This window comes from Anoplolepis gracilipes, chromosome 4 (genome assembly GCF_047496725.1).
Source record: "Anoplolepis gracilipes chromosome 4, ASM4749672v1, whole genome shotgun sequence".
Lineage (NCBI taxonomy): Eukaryota > Metazoa > Arthropoda > Insecta > Hymenoptera > Formicidae > Anoplolepis > Anoplolepis gracilipes.
Genome location: NC_132973.1, coordinates 10,070,830 through 10,087,863, shown reverse-complemented (window position 1 = coordinate 10,087,863; position 17,034 = coordinate 10,070,830). Strand labels below are relative to the sequence as shown.

At 36.4% G+C, this 17,034-nt stretch overlaps 3 protein-coding genes across 4 annotated transcripts; 2 read left to right on the top strand and 1 right to left on the bottom strand.

The window, feature by feature from the left end:
- Positions 1-106: 106 nt before the first annotated feature.
- On the top strand, positions 107-3,604 carry Sea (mitochondrial citrate transporter scheggia). Its single transcript, XM_072889854.1, has 4 exons — positions 107-520; positions 1,166-1,600; positions 2,170-2,390; positions 2,550-3,604. Exons 1-4 carry the CDS (start codon positions 376-378, stop codon positions 2,730-2,732), a joined length of 984 nt encoding a protein of 327 aa, XP_072745955.1. The 5' UTR covers positions 107-375; the 3' UTR covers positions 2,733-3,604.
- Positions 3,605-4,356: 752 nt separating this feature from the next.
- On the top strand, positions 4,357-15,049 carry LOC140664616 (uncharacterized). The gene is made up of 15 exons (XM_072889853.1): positions 4,357-5,010; positions 5,605-5,862; positions 5,948-6,350; positions 6,471-7,028; positions 7,180-7,475; positions 7,553-8,018; positions 8,299-8,706; positions 8,945-9,322; positions 9,493-10,273; positions 10,405-11,078; positions 11,176-11,678; positions 11,783-12,145; positions 12,247-12,484; positions 12,669-12,884; positions 13,044-15,049. Exons 1-15 carry the CDS (start codon positions 4,987-4,989, stop codon positions 13,700-13,702), a joined length of 6,225 nt encoding a protein of 2,074 aa, XP_072745954.1. The 5' UTR covers positions 4,357-4,986; the 3' UTR covers positions 13,703-15,049.
- Positions 14,725-16,235, bottom strand: LOC140664618 (peptidyl-tRNA hydrolase 2, mitochondrial). 2 transcript variants are annotated; one of them, XM_072889856.1, is made up of 4 exons: positions 16,096-16,235; positions 15,531-15,722; positions 15,244-15,429; positions 14,725-14,946 (listed from the first exon to the last, which is right to left on the bottom strand). In XM_072889856.1, exons 2-4 carry the CDS (start codon positions 15,690-15,692, stop codon positions 14,764-14,766), a joined length of 531 nt encoding a protein of 176 aa, XP_072745957.1. In that variant the 5' UTR covers positions 15,693-15,722; positions 16,096-16,235; the 3' UTR covers positions 14,725-14,763. The 2 variants fall into 2 exon arrangements, with proteins under 2 accessions (XP_072745957.1, XP_072745956.1); XM_072889855.1 differs by having other exon boundaries at positions 15,974-16,209.
- Between the last annotated feature and the right edge of the window lie 799 nt (positions 16,236-17,034).

Genomic DNA, 17,034 nt, shown 5'->3' with positions numbered 1-17,034 from the left:
ATATATATATATATATATATATATATATATATATATATATATATATATATATATATATATATATATATATATATATACGTATATGTAAGAATACGCCCAACCAAGCGAGACAAACAGAACAGAAGCAGGAGGAGGCACTGGAGACTGGAGGTAGAAGGCAGAATATGAAGCAATAACACGACAAACGACGACGTTGTCGTCGTCGTTCGCGATCGGAAGGGGAAAAATCTGGGGGGGAAACCGGGTGTGTTACATCGCGGCTCATCGGGTATCGGGTCGCATGCACAAGTGTCAATCTGGCCGTGTCCAGTTGCGTAGGCGACAGCGATCGAGGCCGAGGGCGAGCTAGATACCGTGGAGTGAGCATCGACTATCATGGACTCGACGAGAAGGCAACAGCAATCTTTGGCGACGGCGTGTCGAGGTCCACCACTGTTTCCACGCAGACCGTGGGTGAGCGAGACCGGCATCGCTGCCGCCGCCGCCTCGGGCAGCCTGGGCCTCAAGGGGGTCATAGCCGGTACGTTACTCTTTCTCTCTCTATCTATCTCTATATATCTCTATCTTTCTCTCGCTTTCGCGGCGAATGGCCTCCTTCCCTTTCCTCCTCCTTCCTCCGTTGACCTTTGACACTTATCAGGAGATCGTTCGCGGACCCTTTTTCGGAGTCAGCGCACTCTGGCAAATCGTACGATGGATACAAGGGATCGCGCGATCTCGCAAAATTACGTATATGCATACATATGTATTTATGTATATACATTCACCTTATATACACATTTTTTGGAGTCTTCAAACATGTGACGGAGAATGGCCGAATTATATTTGTTTCTTCCCACCATGACTTTCAGATCTACGTAAATAATCTGCCACTGCAGAAACGTCGATACATTATACTTCTTTATAATTACAATTTTCTAATTTATATTCTATTTCTGTTTATTATAACTATAATTCTTTTTTTCTCATTTTGATGCATATTGATTGCAAAGAGTCTTGCGCTTTTATTATATTACTTTTCTATGACATTTTTCTTGGATTATTTTTCTAATCTATTTTTTTTTTTTCGCTGAAGAATTCCTTTAATAATTACTTAACGCACATATACATTATTTGTTTCTAAAGTTATGAATATACTTGAAAATACACAATTGATATATTTTAGGTGGTATTACTGGAGGCATAGAAATTTGCATAACATATCCAACAGAATATGTAAAGACACAGTTGCAACTGGATGGAAAAGCCGGCGCTGGGAAAGAATACACAGGAATAATTGACTGTGTAACCAAGACTATTAAAACTCGTGGATTCTTTGGCCTGTATAGAGGCTTATCTGTTCTACTTTATGGTTCTATACCAAAATCGGCAGTGCGATTTGGTGCTTTTGAGACAGTGAAGAATCATTTGGTGGATAAGGATGGAAAACTCAATCCACAAAGAAGACTCTTGGCAGGTCTTTGTGCTGGAGTATGCGAAGCTATTCTTGCAGTCACTCCAATGGAGACAATTAAAGTTAAATTTATCAACGATCAACGTTCAGCAAATCCAAGATTCAGGGGATTTTTCCATGGAGTGAGCTTGATTGTAAAGGAACACGGTAAGAGAATTACATAGTTTAAGAAAAGATAAAAGTAACTTAATTTTTTTAATTTCAAGACAAAATATATATGATGATTATATTAAATATATTTTTCAATGAGACCTAAATTTGATTGAATTAGACATTTTTGTAAATCTTTTTGTTAAATACATTTTTTTTTAATTTCTTATTATATATGTAATTTGTGTATTTCATTTGCTTTTATTTAAATAAATTTTAATTCTTAAATTACAATTTACTTACATAATATTGAAAGATAAATATTGTAGAATTGTTTCAGCGATTCAAGTATCATTACAGTTTAACCTTCAATCCACTTAAAAGTCGCATAACTTTATTTAATTGGGTCAGATTACAACATATGCTTACACAATCTATTTATCACAATACATTATAAAATACTCAAGTTGGTTTTATATTAAATAATGGATATAATCATAATTTTAGAAGTTCATTAAAAAGTTTATTAAAAAATATATTAAATTATCTATTAATAGTGCAATTATACGTAATTATAGTACAAAATATGTCAACAATAGTACATGAGCTACTTTTAATGTATATAGGTTTTAAAGGAGTGTATCAAGGAGTAGTACCTACAATCTTAAAGCAAGGATCCAATCAAGCTATCCGTTTCTTTGTAATGGAAACATTAAAAGACTGGTACAAAGGAGGTGATAATACTAAAACTGTTCCTAAAGTAGTTGTTGGTGCATTTGGTGCAGTTGCTGGTGCAGCATCTGTTTTCGGAAATACACCTATTGATGTTATAAAAACTAGGATGCAGGTATTTATTATGCATCATATGTATTTATGTTAAAAATTATATATTTTTAATTTTATTAAAATTGATATCCTTTCTTTCTCTCTCTCTTTCTGTTTATTATCTGTTCTTATTTCTACCAAATTCTGTTATTCTAAACTGGCAATTTATCTTTGTGTTTAGGGATTGGAAGCTGCAAAGTACAAGAATAGTATGGATTGTGTAATTCAAATATGGAAGAAGGAAGGTCCAATGGCATTTTACAAAGGAACCATTCCACGATTGGGTAGAGTGTGTCTAGACGTCGCTATAACATTCATGATATATGATTCCTTCATGGAACTTTTCAACAAAGTATGGCCTTAGGTCTGTCGCATTTTGTATATACATATACATTCTGTCAGATGTTACAAATATTGCTTTCACACTGACATACTTTTATAAACATATTTGTATAACACACACATACACATATATGTATATATGTATTTTTTCCGACAGTTTATTTATATTCTTATTTAAAGTATATATATATATATATATATATATATATATATATATATATATATATATATATGTATGTGTGTATGTGTGTGATGCAAGTGTTTCCAATGATGGTGATTGTGTCAAAAATTCAGAAAACATAAATATCGCGAATACATTCTGTTTAATTAATTTTACATTGATTCTTATGACATAGAGAATAATTGCACAATAATGTGATGTTACTACCTCCGGTTCCAGCATTTATATAATTCGTAGTGGACAAAAATTATTATTTTAATTGTGGAAACTGTATTTTATTGAATTTGCATTTTATTCGTGAATATATATTATTTTATTTTGTTATAAAATATTCTAATAATAATTCTGCAACGACATACATTCCTGGATTCACATTCGTTCTGAATTACAAATATGAAAATATCATTTTCATAAATTCCTGAAGTGTGTGGAAAATAATATATATATATTTACAATATATTTGTAAATCACATCGTATATATGCCAATATATATAGATATATGTGCATTTATGTATATATAGCATTAATACAAGATATATTTATGTACAAAATTTGTATAAAAAGAAATAGCACACTTAATAATCGAACAGGGAAAAAACACCTCAACAAATTTAATTTTGTATAATTTCTCGCGTCCGAAAGGATCATACCAAGATACCTGTTGCAGAGGTAAAGATGGAAGAATGTATATTAATAAAAAAGTTTAATCTTATTTCTATATAGTCATTTCTCTATACATATAATATTTCTTTTGATAATTAAAATATACAAATATATATAATAGAAATATGATAATAAATTACTTTGCATAAAAGAATATGTTGAACCAACGTATCAAATTGCAACTTTGTTTAAAGATAGAGCTTAGAATAGAATCTGATTTCATGCTTTTCAACATGTTTATTTTGCTCGCAGTTGATTTTTTTAGTATAAATTGGCATATCTCCAAGACTACAAAAATAGTTTGGAAAACTATTCTCTGAATCTAAGAAGCAGCGATTTTTTTAAAGAACGTATGCTTTGAAATAACTTGCCATTTTGTTTGATTTCTAAATATGAAATATGATAATATTTTATATATATTTTTATTAATATAAAATAAATAATATTATCAAAAAATACGATCGATTCTATATATATATATATATATATATATATATATGTATATATATGTTATATATGTTAAAAATTTCAGATTTTAATTATACAGAAAATTGATACAACTTTCCCTCTCATTATATATAGAAGAAAGTTGTTCCATCATTCGTATTTTTATATATACATGATATCCCGGTCATAACGGTTTTTCTCTCTGATTAATGCAAAGAACCCTCGGTGTTATTTTCGGAGTATAATTTTGTAATTTGAATATAAAATGAATCTAAACAAAATTTACAACTGACGAAGAGACGGACGTCCTCCCCCCGCCCCCTCCCCCCAAATATTCAAGGGGCGCGAAATGCATTTAGCATTACGTGCTGCTGTTGCACGCACATCGGGGTACGCTCATCGTCCCGGTCGCGCGCGTGGCCCGCCTCTTTACATATGTATATGTACATACATGTGCACGCGCGCGTATGCTGATGATAGTGTTGCAGAGCAAGTGAGCACTAGTGGGGCCCGACGAGGAAGAGAAAGAAAGAGAGAGAGAGAGAATGAAGGGGGGGATACAGCATAGAAGGAGTAAACAGCCAGGCAAGCAGCAGTGCCGGCCCCGCTTTGGGCCCAACGGGGGGACCTGGGGTCACATTCCAAGATGGCTGTGCCTGAGGAATGCAGTGGGTGCCCCCCTAAGACGCCTGCCTCCCTCCTTTTTTATTAATCGGTCCCATTTGCCCGTTCTAGCGAAAAGAAACCTCCTTTATTATCGCTCGCAGTACAGTGAAACAATGGAATGGGCTAAGTGTTAGTTTACAAGATACAGATACAACGAGCCGACGTCGAGGGAAGGCGCCAAGATAAGTCCTATCGCAAAAGAAAGAAAGAGGGAGAGAGAGAGAAAAAAGGGTCACACACGGGGCCTGTTTTTCACGCCAGCTCGCCCCGTCGCAGATGATGCTCATGCCAGAGGATGCTACTAGCTCGTCTTAAGCAATGTCTCATAGGGATATCTCTGAGGTAACGATAACATTTCTATTCGTTCTACGATTTAGGGTCCTACCTTGGGTCAGTATCTTGTTCTCTCACGTTATATATTTCTTATTATATAATGTTTTGATTACTTTTTGTTAAGTTCGAGTTGGCCTGAGATTTATACGTACCTATTTAAAAAATCAATGTTTTTAAATTATATATAAATACACTTTTATTTATATTAATTTTATTTCTTACATCTCACAATAAATATAAAATTATATATTATTAATTATAAATAATAAAGCAAAATATCTGATATTATCTTTGCTTTTTGGTTTGACTTGTTTGGTTTGACGCACACATGTACTTATATTACTGCATGATTCTACATATTAAATATCTATCACTGCTTTTATCATATGGTTAAAAATAAAAATAATTCTCATTTAGAATGAATACCTTTTTTTATAAGTTTTATAGTTTTTTTATATATTATTTTTCATATATAAATATATTTTCTCATATAGAAATATCTTAATTTTATTCTTATCTTAATTTCCATACTTTAATTTAATCTTTATATTTATATATAAAAAGAAAAATTGCTTGAAATAAAACTATCATTATTTCACTTAGGTGGATCCCGAAGGTACGTCGGCCTTGGCCGCTGGATCCAGGGCACTATTCTTAGAAACGGTACGCAGGAGTAATGCGGCATGTCAGAATGGAGATTACGCGCTTGCTGCAACGTTATATACAGAAGCCCTTGCTTTGGATCCCCTCAGTCATGTATTATACTCAAACAGATCAGCTGCGAGGCTCAAAATGGGATTATTTGCAGCCGCATTGCAGGACGCTGTCAGAGCCACGGAACTAAGCCCACAATGGCCAAAGGTATATATCCTTTTTCATTTCTTTTATTGAATATTACGCATTTTTTTATATTATTACACATCCGTAACAATCACTTTGCAATCAGGCGTACTATCGGCAAGGAGTAGCCCTGCAATGCCTAGGACGTCACGGAGAGGCACTCGTTGCCTTCAGCACGGGATTAGCTCATGACGCGTCCAATCATCAATTATTATCCGGTCTAGTAGAAGCGTCTCTAAAATCTCCGTTGCGACCGACCTTAGAGCCGACGTTTCAACAGCTGCGCGCGATGAAACTCGACGAATCTCCATTCGTCGTCATATCGGTAGTCGGCCAAGAGTTACTCGGAGCTGGACAATATAGGGCAGCTGCTGGTGTGCTCGAGGCTGCTCTTACAATCGGTTCGTGTAGCTTGAAACTGAGAGGATCTGTATTCTCCGCTCTATCTAGTGCGTACTGGGCATTGAACTCTTTGGACAAGGCAATAAATTACATGCAACAAGATTTGGGTAAGCGATAGTAACAATAAGATATTATAGTAGCCTAATGTTGAATTTTTACACCAACTTTGAGTCGTTATTCTTTTCCTTGTAAAGAGATGAGACTTATTTATTGACAAAAACTTTCAGGAGTGGCACGCTCTCTAGGAGATACACAGGGCGAGTGTAGAGCCCATGGAAATCTGGGCTCCGCTTATTTTAGCAAGGGTAGCTTCAAAGAAGCTTTAACGGCTCATCGATATCAGCTTGTTTTGGCTATGAAGTGCAAGGATACGCAGGCAGCGGCTTCAGCCTTGACCAGTCTGGGACACGTGTACACGGCGATCGGCGATTTACCGAACGCTCTAGCCTCTCACAAGCAATGCGTACAATTAGTGAAACAGATGGGCGATCGACTGCAGGAAGCTCGCGAGATTGGCAATGTCGGAGCAGTCTACTTGGCGATGGGTGAATTCGAAAGCGCTGTTGATTGTCATACCCAGCATCTAAGGATAGCCAGACGGCTGGGTGATCGTGTGGAGGAGGCGAGAGCTTTCAGTAATTTAGGATCGTCTCATCATTATCGTAGAAATTTCGGGCAAGCGATAACTTATCACGAAAACGTTCTGAGAATAGCACAGGAACTCGGTGACAGGGCTATAGAGACCAGGGCATACGCGGGATTGGGTCATGCTGCTAGATGTGCAGGTGATGATAATAATAACAATAATATTGTTACTTATATAACTATATTATTATTTGTATTTGTAATATATTATATGATTTTGTATCTATCTTTTAGTACTAATTTTCGTTTATGCTTATAACATATAAAATATAATTTTATTAATACATATAGGCGATCTGGGGCAAGCCAAGCTCTGGCATCAGAGACAGCTCGACGTCGCGTTGGTTACAAAAGATAAGATAGCTGAGGGACGAGCCTGCAGCAATCTGGGCATAGTGTATCAATTGCTTGGCGAGCATGATGCCGCTTTAAAATTACATCAGGCACACTTGGGAATCGCGAGATCATTGGGAGACAAAGCTGGTATGGGTAGAGCCTATGGTAACATCGGCAACGCTTATAACGCTTTAGGTTACTACGAACAGGCCATCAAGTATCATAAGCAAGAGTTGACAATAAGCAAAGAGGTAAGATTGTCGAAAGTAAATATATCATCATTACAAAACTATCTATTAAATTCATTGTGTTCTCGATTTATACTCAGGTTAACGACCGTAGCTCGGAAGCTAGCACACACGGAAACTTGGCAGTTGCATATCAAGCTGTGCAAGGTCACGAGGCAGCATTGAGACATTACCGAGCTCACTTGGCCATAGCTCGCGAACTGAAGGATACGGCTGGCGAGGCGTGCGCATTATTAAATCTTGCCAATTGTCTTTCCTCACGTGGCAAATTCGAGGAGGCAGTGCCGTATTACGAACACTATCTCATGCTGTCGCAAGAGTTGCACGATGTGGAGGGAGAAGCTAAAGCATGCCACTTCCTAGGATATGCTCACTATTGCCTAGGAAATCATCGAGAAGCAGTTAGATACTACGATCAGGATTTAGCGCTAGCGAAGGACTTGCAGGATAAATCTGGAATGGGAAGAGCTTACTGTAATCTAGGATTGGCTCACTTGGCACTGGAAAATTTAGATACTGCTCTAGAATGCCAAAAATATTATTTAGGTAAAACTTGTGCGAATATATTTCTATAACATAATCTCCAATATAAATGTTTCTATTGACAGTTAAACGTCTATAAAAGAGAGTATACTAAACATAATAAAAATACCATACTATACATACTATATAAATACTATATTAAATATATTAAATAAAGAACTCTATTAATAGTATATATAGATGAAAAAATAACATTCATTTTACAATAAAAAAATATTTTAATATCTAAACATTAGAGCAATAAATAATTGTTAATTATTATATTATATATTTAATTAACTAGCAATCGCACACATGACTAAGCATCTGGCTGGCAAGTTTCGCGCTCTGGGAAATATGGGTGACTGTTTATTACGCATGGGAGAAGTCGAGGAAGCTATCAAAATGCATCAACGTCAATTGAACTTGGCACGTCAAGCTGGTGATCGCTGTCTGGAAGCAGCTGCTTATGGTGCACTGGGAATCGCTCATCGAGCTACGAAGAATTTAGACAAGGCGCTCGGTTTTCATACGCAAGAATTAACTCTAAGACAAGAGGCCGGCGACTTGCGCGGCGAATGCAGAGCACACGGTAATTTAGGTGCAGTGCACATGGCACTAGGACAGTATACTCATGCGGTTAAATGTTATCAAGAACAATTGGAGAGAGCGAAGGAACTGGCAGATTCTGGAGTTGAAGCTCAAGCGTTAGGTAATTTAAGTCTGAGACAAACGTATAAAATTTTTCACTTATAAAGTCAATTTTACAATATTAAACACGTATAATGTATTGTGATAGAATTGTGAAAAGAGTAACTCCCTTATCGTGTCAAGATAAGTTGATAATATGAAATAAAATCATTTTTATTCAAAGCTTAGTTTTCAGAATTTGATTTTGAAGATCGAAAGATGAAAAATATTCTTTAATTCATTATCATTTTTTATTGCAGGAAATTTGGGTATAGCTAGACTTAATATGACACATTACGAGGATGCTATTGGTTATTTCGAACAGCAATTAGCAACTTTGGAACCGCTAACTACCGGTACAGCTTTAATCGATAAAACTCGAGCACTCGGAAACCTGGGAGATTGTTACGAGGCTTTAGGTGATCTGGAAGAAGCTATCAAATGTCACGAACAACAATTGACAGCCGCAACGAAATTGAAAAGCATTAGAGATCAAGAGAGAGCGTATAGAGGATTGGGAAGAGCTCGCGAGGCTACCGGGAACTTACAGGAAGCTTTGGTGTGTTTCGAAAAGAGATTAGTAGCCGCTCACGAAGTGGACAGTCCTGAAGCGAGAGGTGCTGCTTATGGAGATCTAGGTAAACTATATAAAATTAAATTAATTTTTATAATTTTCTTAAGATCTTAGAAAAAATAGGTTATAGGACATAGAAAATATATAGAAATATTTCTTAGTAAATATATTTCTATGCAATTCACAAGAATTTTTTCTCAGTTGTGCGAACTGATTCTAACATTTCATCTACAGGCAGAGTACATGCCGCATTGGGTAATCATGAGCAGGCCGTCAGTTGTTTGTCCCACCAATTGACTCTCGCTCGCGGATTAGGCGACAAAGCAGCTGAGGCCGAAGCTGCCAGTGGTTTAGGAGCGGTACATCTTTTAATGGACGATCCGAATTCCGCGTTACGTCATCATCAACTGGAGCTGTCAATCGCCGAGGATCTGGACGCCGCCGGATTGCAAGCTCGCGCCTGTGCCAATCTGGGAGTAACTCAGGAGACTTTAGGACAGTACGAAGAAGCTATAAGGTTACAGGAACAGTCGTTGAGTCTGGCGGCCGCGGCGGGGGATCAACCTGCTCGAGCGGCGGCCTTTACGAGTTTAGGGCGACTTCATCATCTATGCGGGGATCTGCCTCGCGCTCTAAGTTACCTGCAGTCTGGTCTGTCCCTATCCGAGGGCTTGGGCAGAAGGGAAGAGGTCGCAAGACTGCGACACAGACTTGGTCTCGTGCACTGGGAAGCCGGAGAAGCAAGCATTTCCGTAGAACACTTGGAGAAGGCCGCGAATTTATTAGAATCACTAGATGGGACTTCAGTGTCCCTTACTTGCGGGCAACTCAGTCGAATCGAATTGCTGTCAGAGACATACAAAATGTTGCAAAAGGTGCTTATCAGTCTCAATCGAGCGGAAGAGGCTCTGAATTGGACGGAAAGATCCAGACGTTGTAAAAGTAATTCTCTGGATGATACGGCTCATTATTCAGAAATCATTGATCGACAGCGCGGAATTATTTTATACTATAGGTATGCTTTTGCAAGTAAATATTTTAAACTTAGCAAAATATAATATTACTTATAATATTGCATTCCTCAAAGTTTTTTTTATTTTTTGAATATCTTGAAGATAAAAATAACTGATAACTAAATTATTTCAGTGAGGTAGGATGTGAGCTACACGCATGGTGTCTGGCACCAGGACGCGGACTTTTACGATTCCACTCTACAACCATGGAGGATGGAGTAGATCTAGAAAAAAAAGTCCTTCAAGCCCGCGAAGCGCTCCTGGACGAGAGCAATGAACTCATCGAGGAATCTACCAAGATCCCATCGAGGGGTCATCACTTGAATGCCAGTTCTTATAGCTTGAGCAGCCTTTTCAGTGTCGGCTCTGTAAGCTCTCGCGCCGGAAGCGCACGTTGGGGACGAGGCGCAAAAGGACCTACGTGGCAGGCACCGTTACCCATACAAGTGCTTTACGATCTTCTTCTTGCTCCGTTCGAGGATCTACTGCCACCGCCGCGAAAGGAGCTAATCATGGTAGTGGAAAAATCGCTTTACCTGGCTCCATTCCCAGCCTTGCAGTCCAATCCGGGTGAAGATTATCTGTGCGAGAGATTTTCGTTGCTGGTAGTACCATCCCTTGCAGCTCTCAGAAAAAGATCTAAGACGCCTGTACTGGAAGGTGGTGCTACTGTGGCCGCGTTGGTCGTTGGAAATCCCGTTCTACCAGAGGACGTTCGAGAGGAGTACGGTTGGCCGGAGAGCGTTGCTTCTACTGAAACCGAATCTGAGATAGTCGCCGAATTGTTGGAAGCCCGCGCGATGATCGGTTAGTGTCACCTGTAGCTACATATACATAAAGTTTTCTAATAGGTTGTAATTTTGTGAAAGGTAAAAAATTTATATTCTTATTGCTCACTCAATAGGACTCGAAGCTACTAAGTCGGCTGTTTTACGGTCTCTACCGGATGCGGAGTGTGTTCATTTGACAGTGCCAATCTTCTGGAACACCGGCAGCTTGGCGTTTTCGCCTGATCAGTGCGAGGAACCATCTGAAAAACCAGAATATCTCATAAATCAGGTGGATTTATTCAGATTAAAAATGTCCGCTCGTCTAGTGGTCGTATCTAGAGGTCACGGTTGGAATAACGTAGACTGCACAAATGCTACGTCGGACGGTATACAGAATCTGGCCAAGACTCTATTAAATGCGGGTGCGCAATGCGTACTGATAGGAATGTGGGCGGTACCGCCAACTGCCGGCAGTATTTTATTGCGGGCTTTCTATAGCGCGATGCTGCAAGGTGCAAGAGCATCGCGTGCATTGGCCGAAGCGATGCAAACTGTTCAGCATACTAGACACTTTGCTCATCCCGCTAACTGGGCTGGTTGGCTACTCATTGGTGGAGACGCAAGATTATCCAATAAGGTAAAATAAGTCTGGTTTAATAATGTATATTCCCCTTAGACTAAGATGTTTTGTATTTCATTGCTTCTATTGAAACGACTTCATCATCTCTATTGTTTCATCAGGTCGCACTCATGGGCCAGGCATTGGCGGAATTGCTGCGCGGAGGTCCTGAGCATAGTAGAGACGCGCTTCGAGTGACACTTCATCTGGTGGAGAAATCGCTGCAGAGGATTCATCGCGGACAGAAGAACGCAATGTATACGACTCAGCGTAGTATCGAAAATAAAGTGGGCGCGGCCACTGGTTGGCGAGAGCTTCTGATGTCTGTAGGATTTAGATTCGAGCCGGCCGGTAACGGGATACCATCTTCTGTATTCTTTCCGCAAAGCGATCCTGAAGAAAGACTGACAAGATGCAGCGCCAGCTTGCAAGCTCTATTAGGATTAGGTCAATCGTCGTTGCATGCTTTAGCTAGGCTCTTACAGGTACTGGTTTACTTTAATTATATTTAAAACATTATTTTGTATATGATTTTTAAATTTAATTTTAATTTTTAATGATTTCAATTGTTGGAAATATTTTACAGGCCCCAGAAGCTGCAGAAGATGTCATCGCTGCCATGAGAAGAGCCAGTTGTGCCACGGAAGGACAAGAAGTTGTTTTGCCCGTTTACGTTTGGAGAGCATCGGGATCGCATGAACTATTCGCTAGCTTAGGTTTTGACTTGATGGAAGTCGGACAATCGGAAGTAACATTAAGAACAGGCAAACAAGCCTCGCGTAGAGCCGTCCAATTTGCTCTTCAAGCTCTTCTCGCATTGTTTGGTAAATTAAAAAATATTGATGCATTATCAATCAATAATATAAATAAAAGAATTTGACACATTTAAAAAATAATATAATATTTATATTTACAATAGAAGAAATTTTGATTATAAATCAATAAATTAATAATATATATCCAATAATATACACACGTACAATAATATCGATGTGTAACGTGTTACAGATACACAAGAAGCACCAAAAAGTCTTAGCTTGGATTCGAGCAGTTCAATGGAAAGTTTAGCTTCTGTAGCCCATACTGAGAAAAATCTCGAACGACCTCGACTGGGAGGAGCGTTTACAAGTTATGTACGACATCGTGGCGAACCAGATGGAAAAACTATGGAACCGCCAAATGTCCTGATATCAGCGTCGCGACAGCCGTGTCCAAATGGTGGAGGTATATATAAATATTTCAAATTATACAAAAGAGAGAGCACGCGCAAATTACTATTTATTCGATTAAATATTTAAAAAAACTATCTACTACAATCGAAGAAGAATCTTATATCAAAAATCGAAAATATCAAAAATTTCTTAATATATTAATGTATTCCAGGTGAATCAGATGTAGCATTCACACCTAGTCCTCCTGTGGCGCTTAATTTGAACCATCAGACGCGAATCCGGAATCTCTATCATGATCAGAATCCAATAAGACCCGGCTCGAGCTCGAGCAGTTCGGTGACAGATTGGGACAATGGCCACGCCACTGTATTGAGACGTCAGCCGTTACCGCCGTTGCCGGCCACCATGCTGGAAAGGCTGAGCGTGAGAACGGAAGTTGGGACGAATTCGTCACGGAAGCCACGGCACTCCGCAACGACTGGCGAGGATATCTGCAACTCGCAAACTGATGCGACGCAATCTACGGAAACGCATCCACAAAATTTGCGAAACCTGGCCACCTCTCTGACGAGTCTGACGCGCGAACTCACACCCACGATCTCCGAGGTGTATCACGAACGAAATTTGGGATTAGGTTTGGCACCGTCCTTGTCGAAATTGCTGGAAGAAGTAGGCACCGTGCCCACCGAGAACGAGGAGTCACAATCGACGAAAACTATAAGTCATAATAATCAGACGCAAAATTGGATATCGAACGAGTCAGAGCTCTGCCGGAGGGACGAGGCTGATGGTAGATCTATCGCCGAGTCTCAATGCAGCGCCGCCAGTTCGAATAAAATACCTCGAAAGGCTCCCGCGCCACCGGTATAGATTATTTATATTTATAAACGTAATTGTGTGCGGAAAGAAAATAGTATTGGGTACCAAAGAATGGGAGACACACACATCGAAGAACCGATTGCTGCCGCTGGCAGTGAACGATCGACGAAGAACGTATTAACTTGTATTTGCTAATATTTCTTCATATTCAAACTAAAACATTCCGTAGAAAAATACAATAGCTATCTCATAAATGCCTTAATATACACTAGATGCATTTTTGTATACATGTCTATTTTTCGTACGTGTTGAACCTCGCGGAATAATACGTACTCGAGCAAGTACGGAGGATGATATATTTCGCTAATAAGCGATAATATATGCTCAAGTATAATTATAATTGTAATCCGTCCAAACGTTTATAATTAACGTTTTTAGTTATTATTTAGAGCAAAAAATGATCATACATGGAGTTTGCATGTTGATCAAAAAAATCTAAAAGAATTTATTTCTTTACATACATGATCGATACTCAGTTATCTATGATAGCTTTAGTTGCATCAACATCCAAACCCTAATTTGACTATCGTGTTTCTTACAATATTATATATTATAATTGTATACAGAGCACGCGATAGTCAATTCAGATCGCTATGTAATACTTACCCTATGTAATATTTACATCGACAACTTATCTACATTTGTATTTTGAATATACACACATGCGCGTGATTTATTATATATTAATCTTAAAAGAAATTTGAGGTAAGATGCAATACTTGATTAAAGATTGTCAAGAGAGTTAAAATATATTTCGGCGAAAATCTCTTAGTCAAAAGAATGTGAATTTAAAATTCTATTTTTTTGCAAAGCGATATCGAGAAATAATAAAAATCAAGTAATATTTTTTCAATATATATACGTGATTAAAAATTTAGAGATATTAACGTTACTTTTATACTAAGTTATGATTTTTTTGCATAAATAGCAATTAGAAAATTTTTAACAGACTGATAATTTAAATCTATAGATAGTGTGATGATATTAAAAATAAATGACATAAAATCATAAAGTACGTAATGAAAAGATTGCGATTTTTATTTGATAAGTAGTTAAAACAACTTCAAATGTCCAGTAACTTGATCTATCAATTTTGCTGGACCAGGTCCGACCCCGCACACCGTTTTACTTCCTGCTGCTATTTGTGTATGTCCCGCATCTTGTACAATGTTCGATAACAGACCTACGGCTTTAGCTTGCTTCGCTATTTCCACAAGAGCAGCTTCACTATCCACCTGAAAATCAGAGTATTTTTTTTTCATACATGTGTATGAAAGGTGTGTGTGAAAAGATATTTATTTCAATTGTGTATATTTAAATATATTTATTAAATATCAAGTGATTTTTTTTTATTAAAACCTCAATCTATGCAGTTCATGTTGTTACTGTACAATATATATTCAATTTAATATATTGAATTACCATGATAGAAGGAATATAAAAAATTTATATTTTATAAAAATATATTCTTTCTCTCTCTTTTTATATTTTTTTATATCAATTATCAGCCTCTATTAAATTAGATACAATACCTTAAGTGTGATCTTAGCTTGGCCAGACTCTTCCCAGGCTTTCAAAATTTTTGGATGCTTCCTGGCAGCCTTGTATGCTGCGACAGCAGCATGAGAACATTGTGCTGCCACTTTTCCCTTTCCCATTTTCAAATCTGTTCTAATTACAAGAATCAACTTGTAATTATCGTACTTGTCTGTAAATACCTATATACAAAGAAGTACACAATTGTAAATATTGTGAATTGTTAGTAGAATAAATTTTTTTTTTATAAGTAATTGGAAACAAGATGAAATGATATCTTTACCACATTATTATCCACTTCATCAGAGTCTTCAGAAAATTGATGACTTCTTTGTTTTGTCAGAATCATAAATCTGTACAAACAATAACCAAAAACAGTTGCAGCTATAAAAGCAACTTTTGGATCTGTAGCTTGTTCTACAATTGTCTCAGTGATGTCGTACATAACTTTTGTTATTATCTGATAAGATAAAATCTGTAAATTAAAAGATATTGAGAACAACCATTGCTCGTTTATAGTAATTCAAGAAATATAAATATTGATAATATTAAATGAGTAAAATAAAGCTATAAAGTGATAGAGATAACCTAATCTATAAAATATTGCAATTTATACAAATTTTTAATATTTCACGTATTGTTGTAGAAAAATTGTTTTTTTTTCAAAGGAAATATTTTCGAGTAAAAAATATTATATAAATATTTTTTCAGAACTTGTAAACATACTTAAACTAGCATGAAAGAAAGAAAATTCATTCACTCGCGTTTACAAATATATAAATCTATGTTCCCTCGTATTTGCTTATACTTTTTGATATATTTAGGCCAAATGTATAACATTTTGTTACCGAAAATCAAAATCACAGTGACAGATAATTTCAGTACTTTTTTTGTACACTAACGAATATACAAAGTTTTCTTCACTCATAACAGATCAGAGAAAAGCCGGATGATACAGTAGGGCAGAAGGGGGTAGGGGGTAAGAGATCTGTTCTTATTAGCTGAACTAGTACAGCTAGTGCAGCTAAAAAGAACAGATCTATTTATTGTTAGATAATTTTGAATTAAAGAATCTGCGTTGATTTTTTTCTTTTTTATTAGTCATGATCATGAAGTAAAAATATGGTATTTTGTATAAATATTAAATTTTATATATATTATATCTATAAATTTATTATATATTATAAATTATTATATATAATTATTATTAAATTATTATATTATAAATTTATTATAATATAATTATTTACATATATTTATAAATTTATTATTATATTTATTAAATATAACTTATTATATAAAGTTCCATTTTATTTCATGGTCATGATATTTGAAATAAAAATAAATGGATTTATTATATATTGTATCCATCTAACACGTGTTTTGATATAAATAAACATATATCTCTGAAGCTTTAAATATGAATTTTCAATTGTTTAATTTGTGTAGAAAATGTGCATTTCATGAGCAAGGTTTTGATAATTAAATCAAAAAGAGATGCAAGATAAAATGCAACTCGCGCTCAATCTTTACAAAAATGATATCGGCATATAATTCACATAATATATATGTAATTTAAAGCCGCTAATTCAATAAAATTAAATTTTAAAATAAATTTGCAAGTACGTATTGATTTTGCTGATTGCGTGGTATCAGACGAAAACGAATTAATAAAATAAGGTGATGCAATTTATATAAATTCTTAAAAGACTACATTTTTCCGAATAATAAAAATAGATACGTGTGTATCGTAATTTACATTTATATATAATATATTATTATGCCAT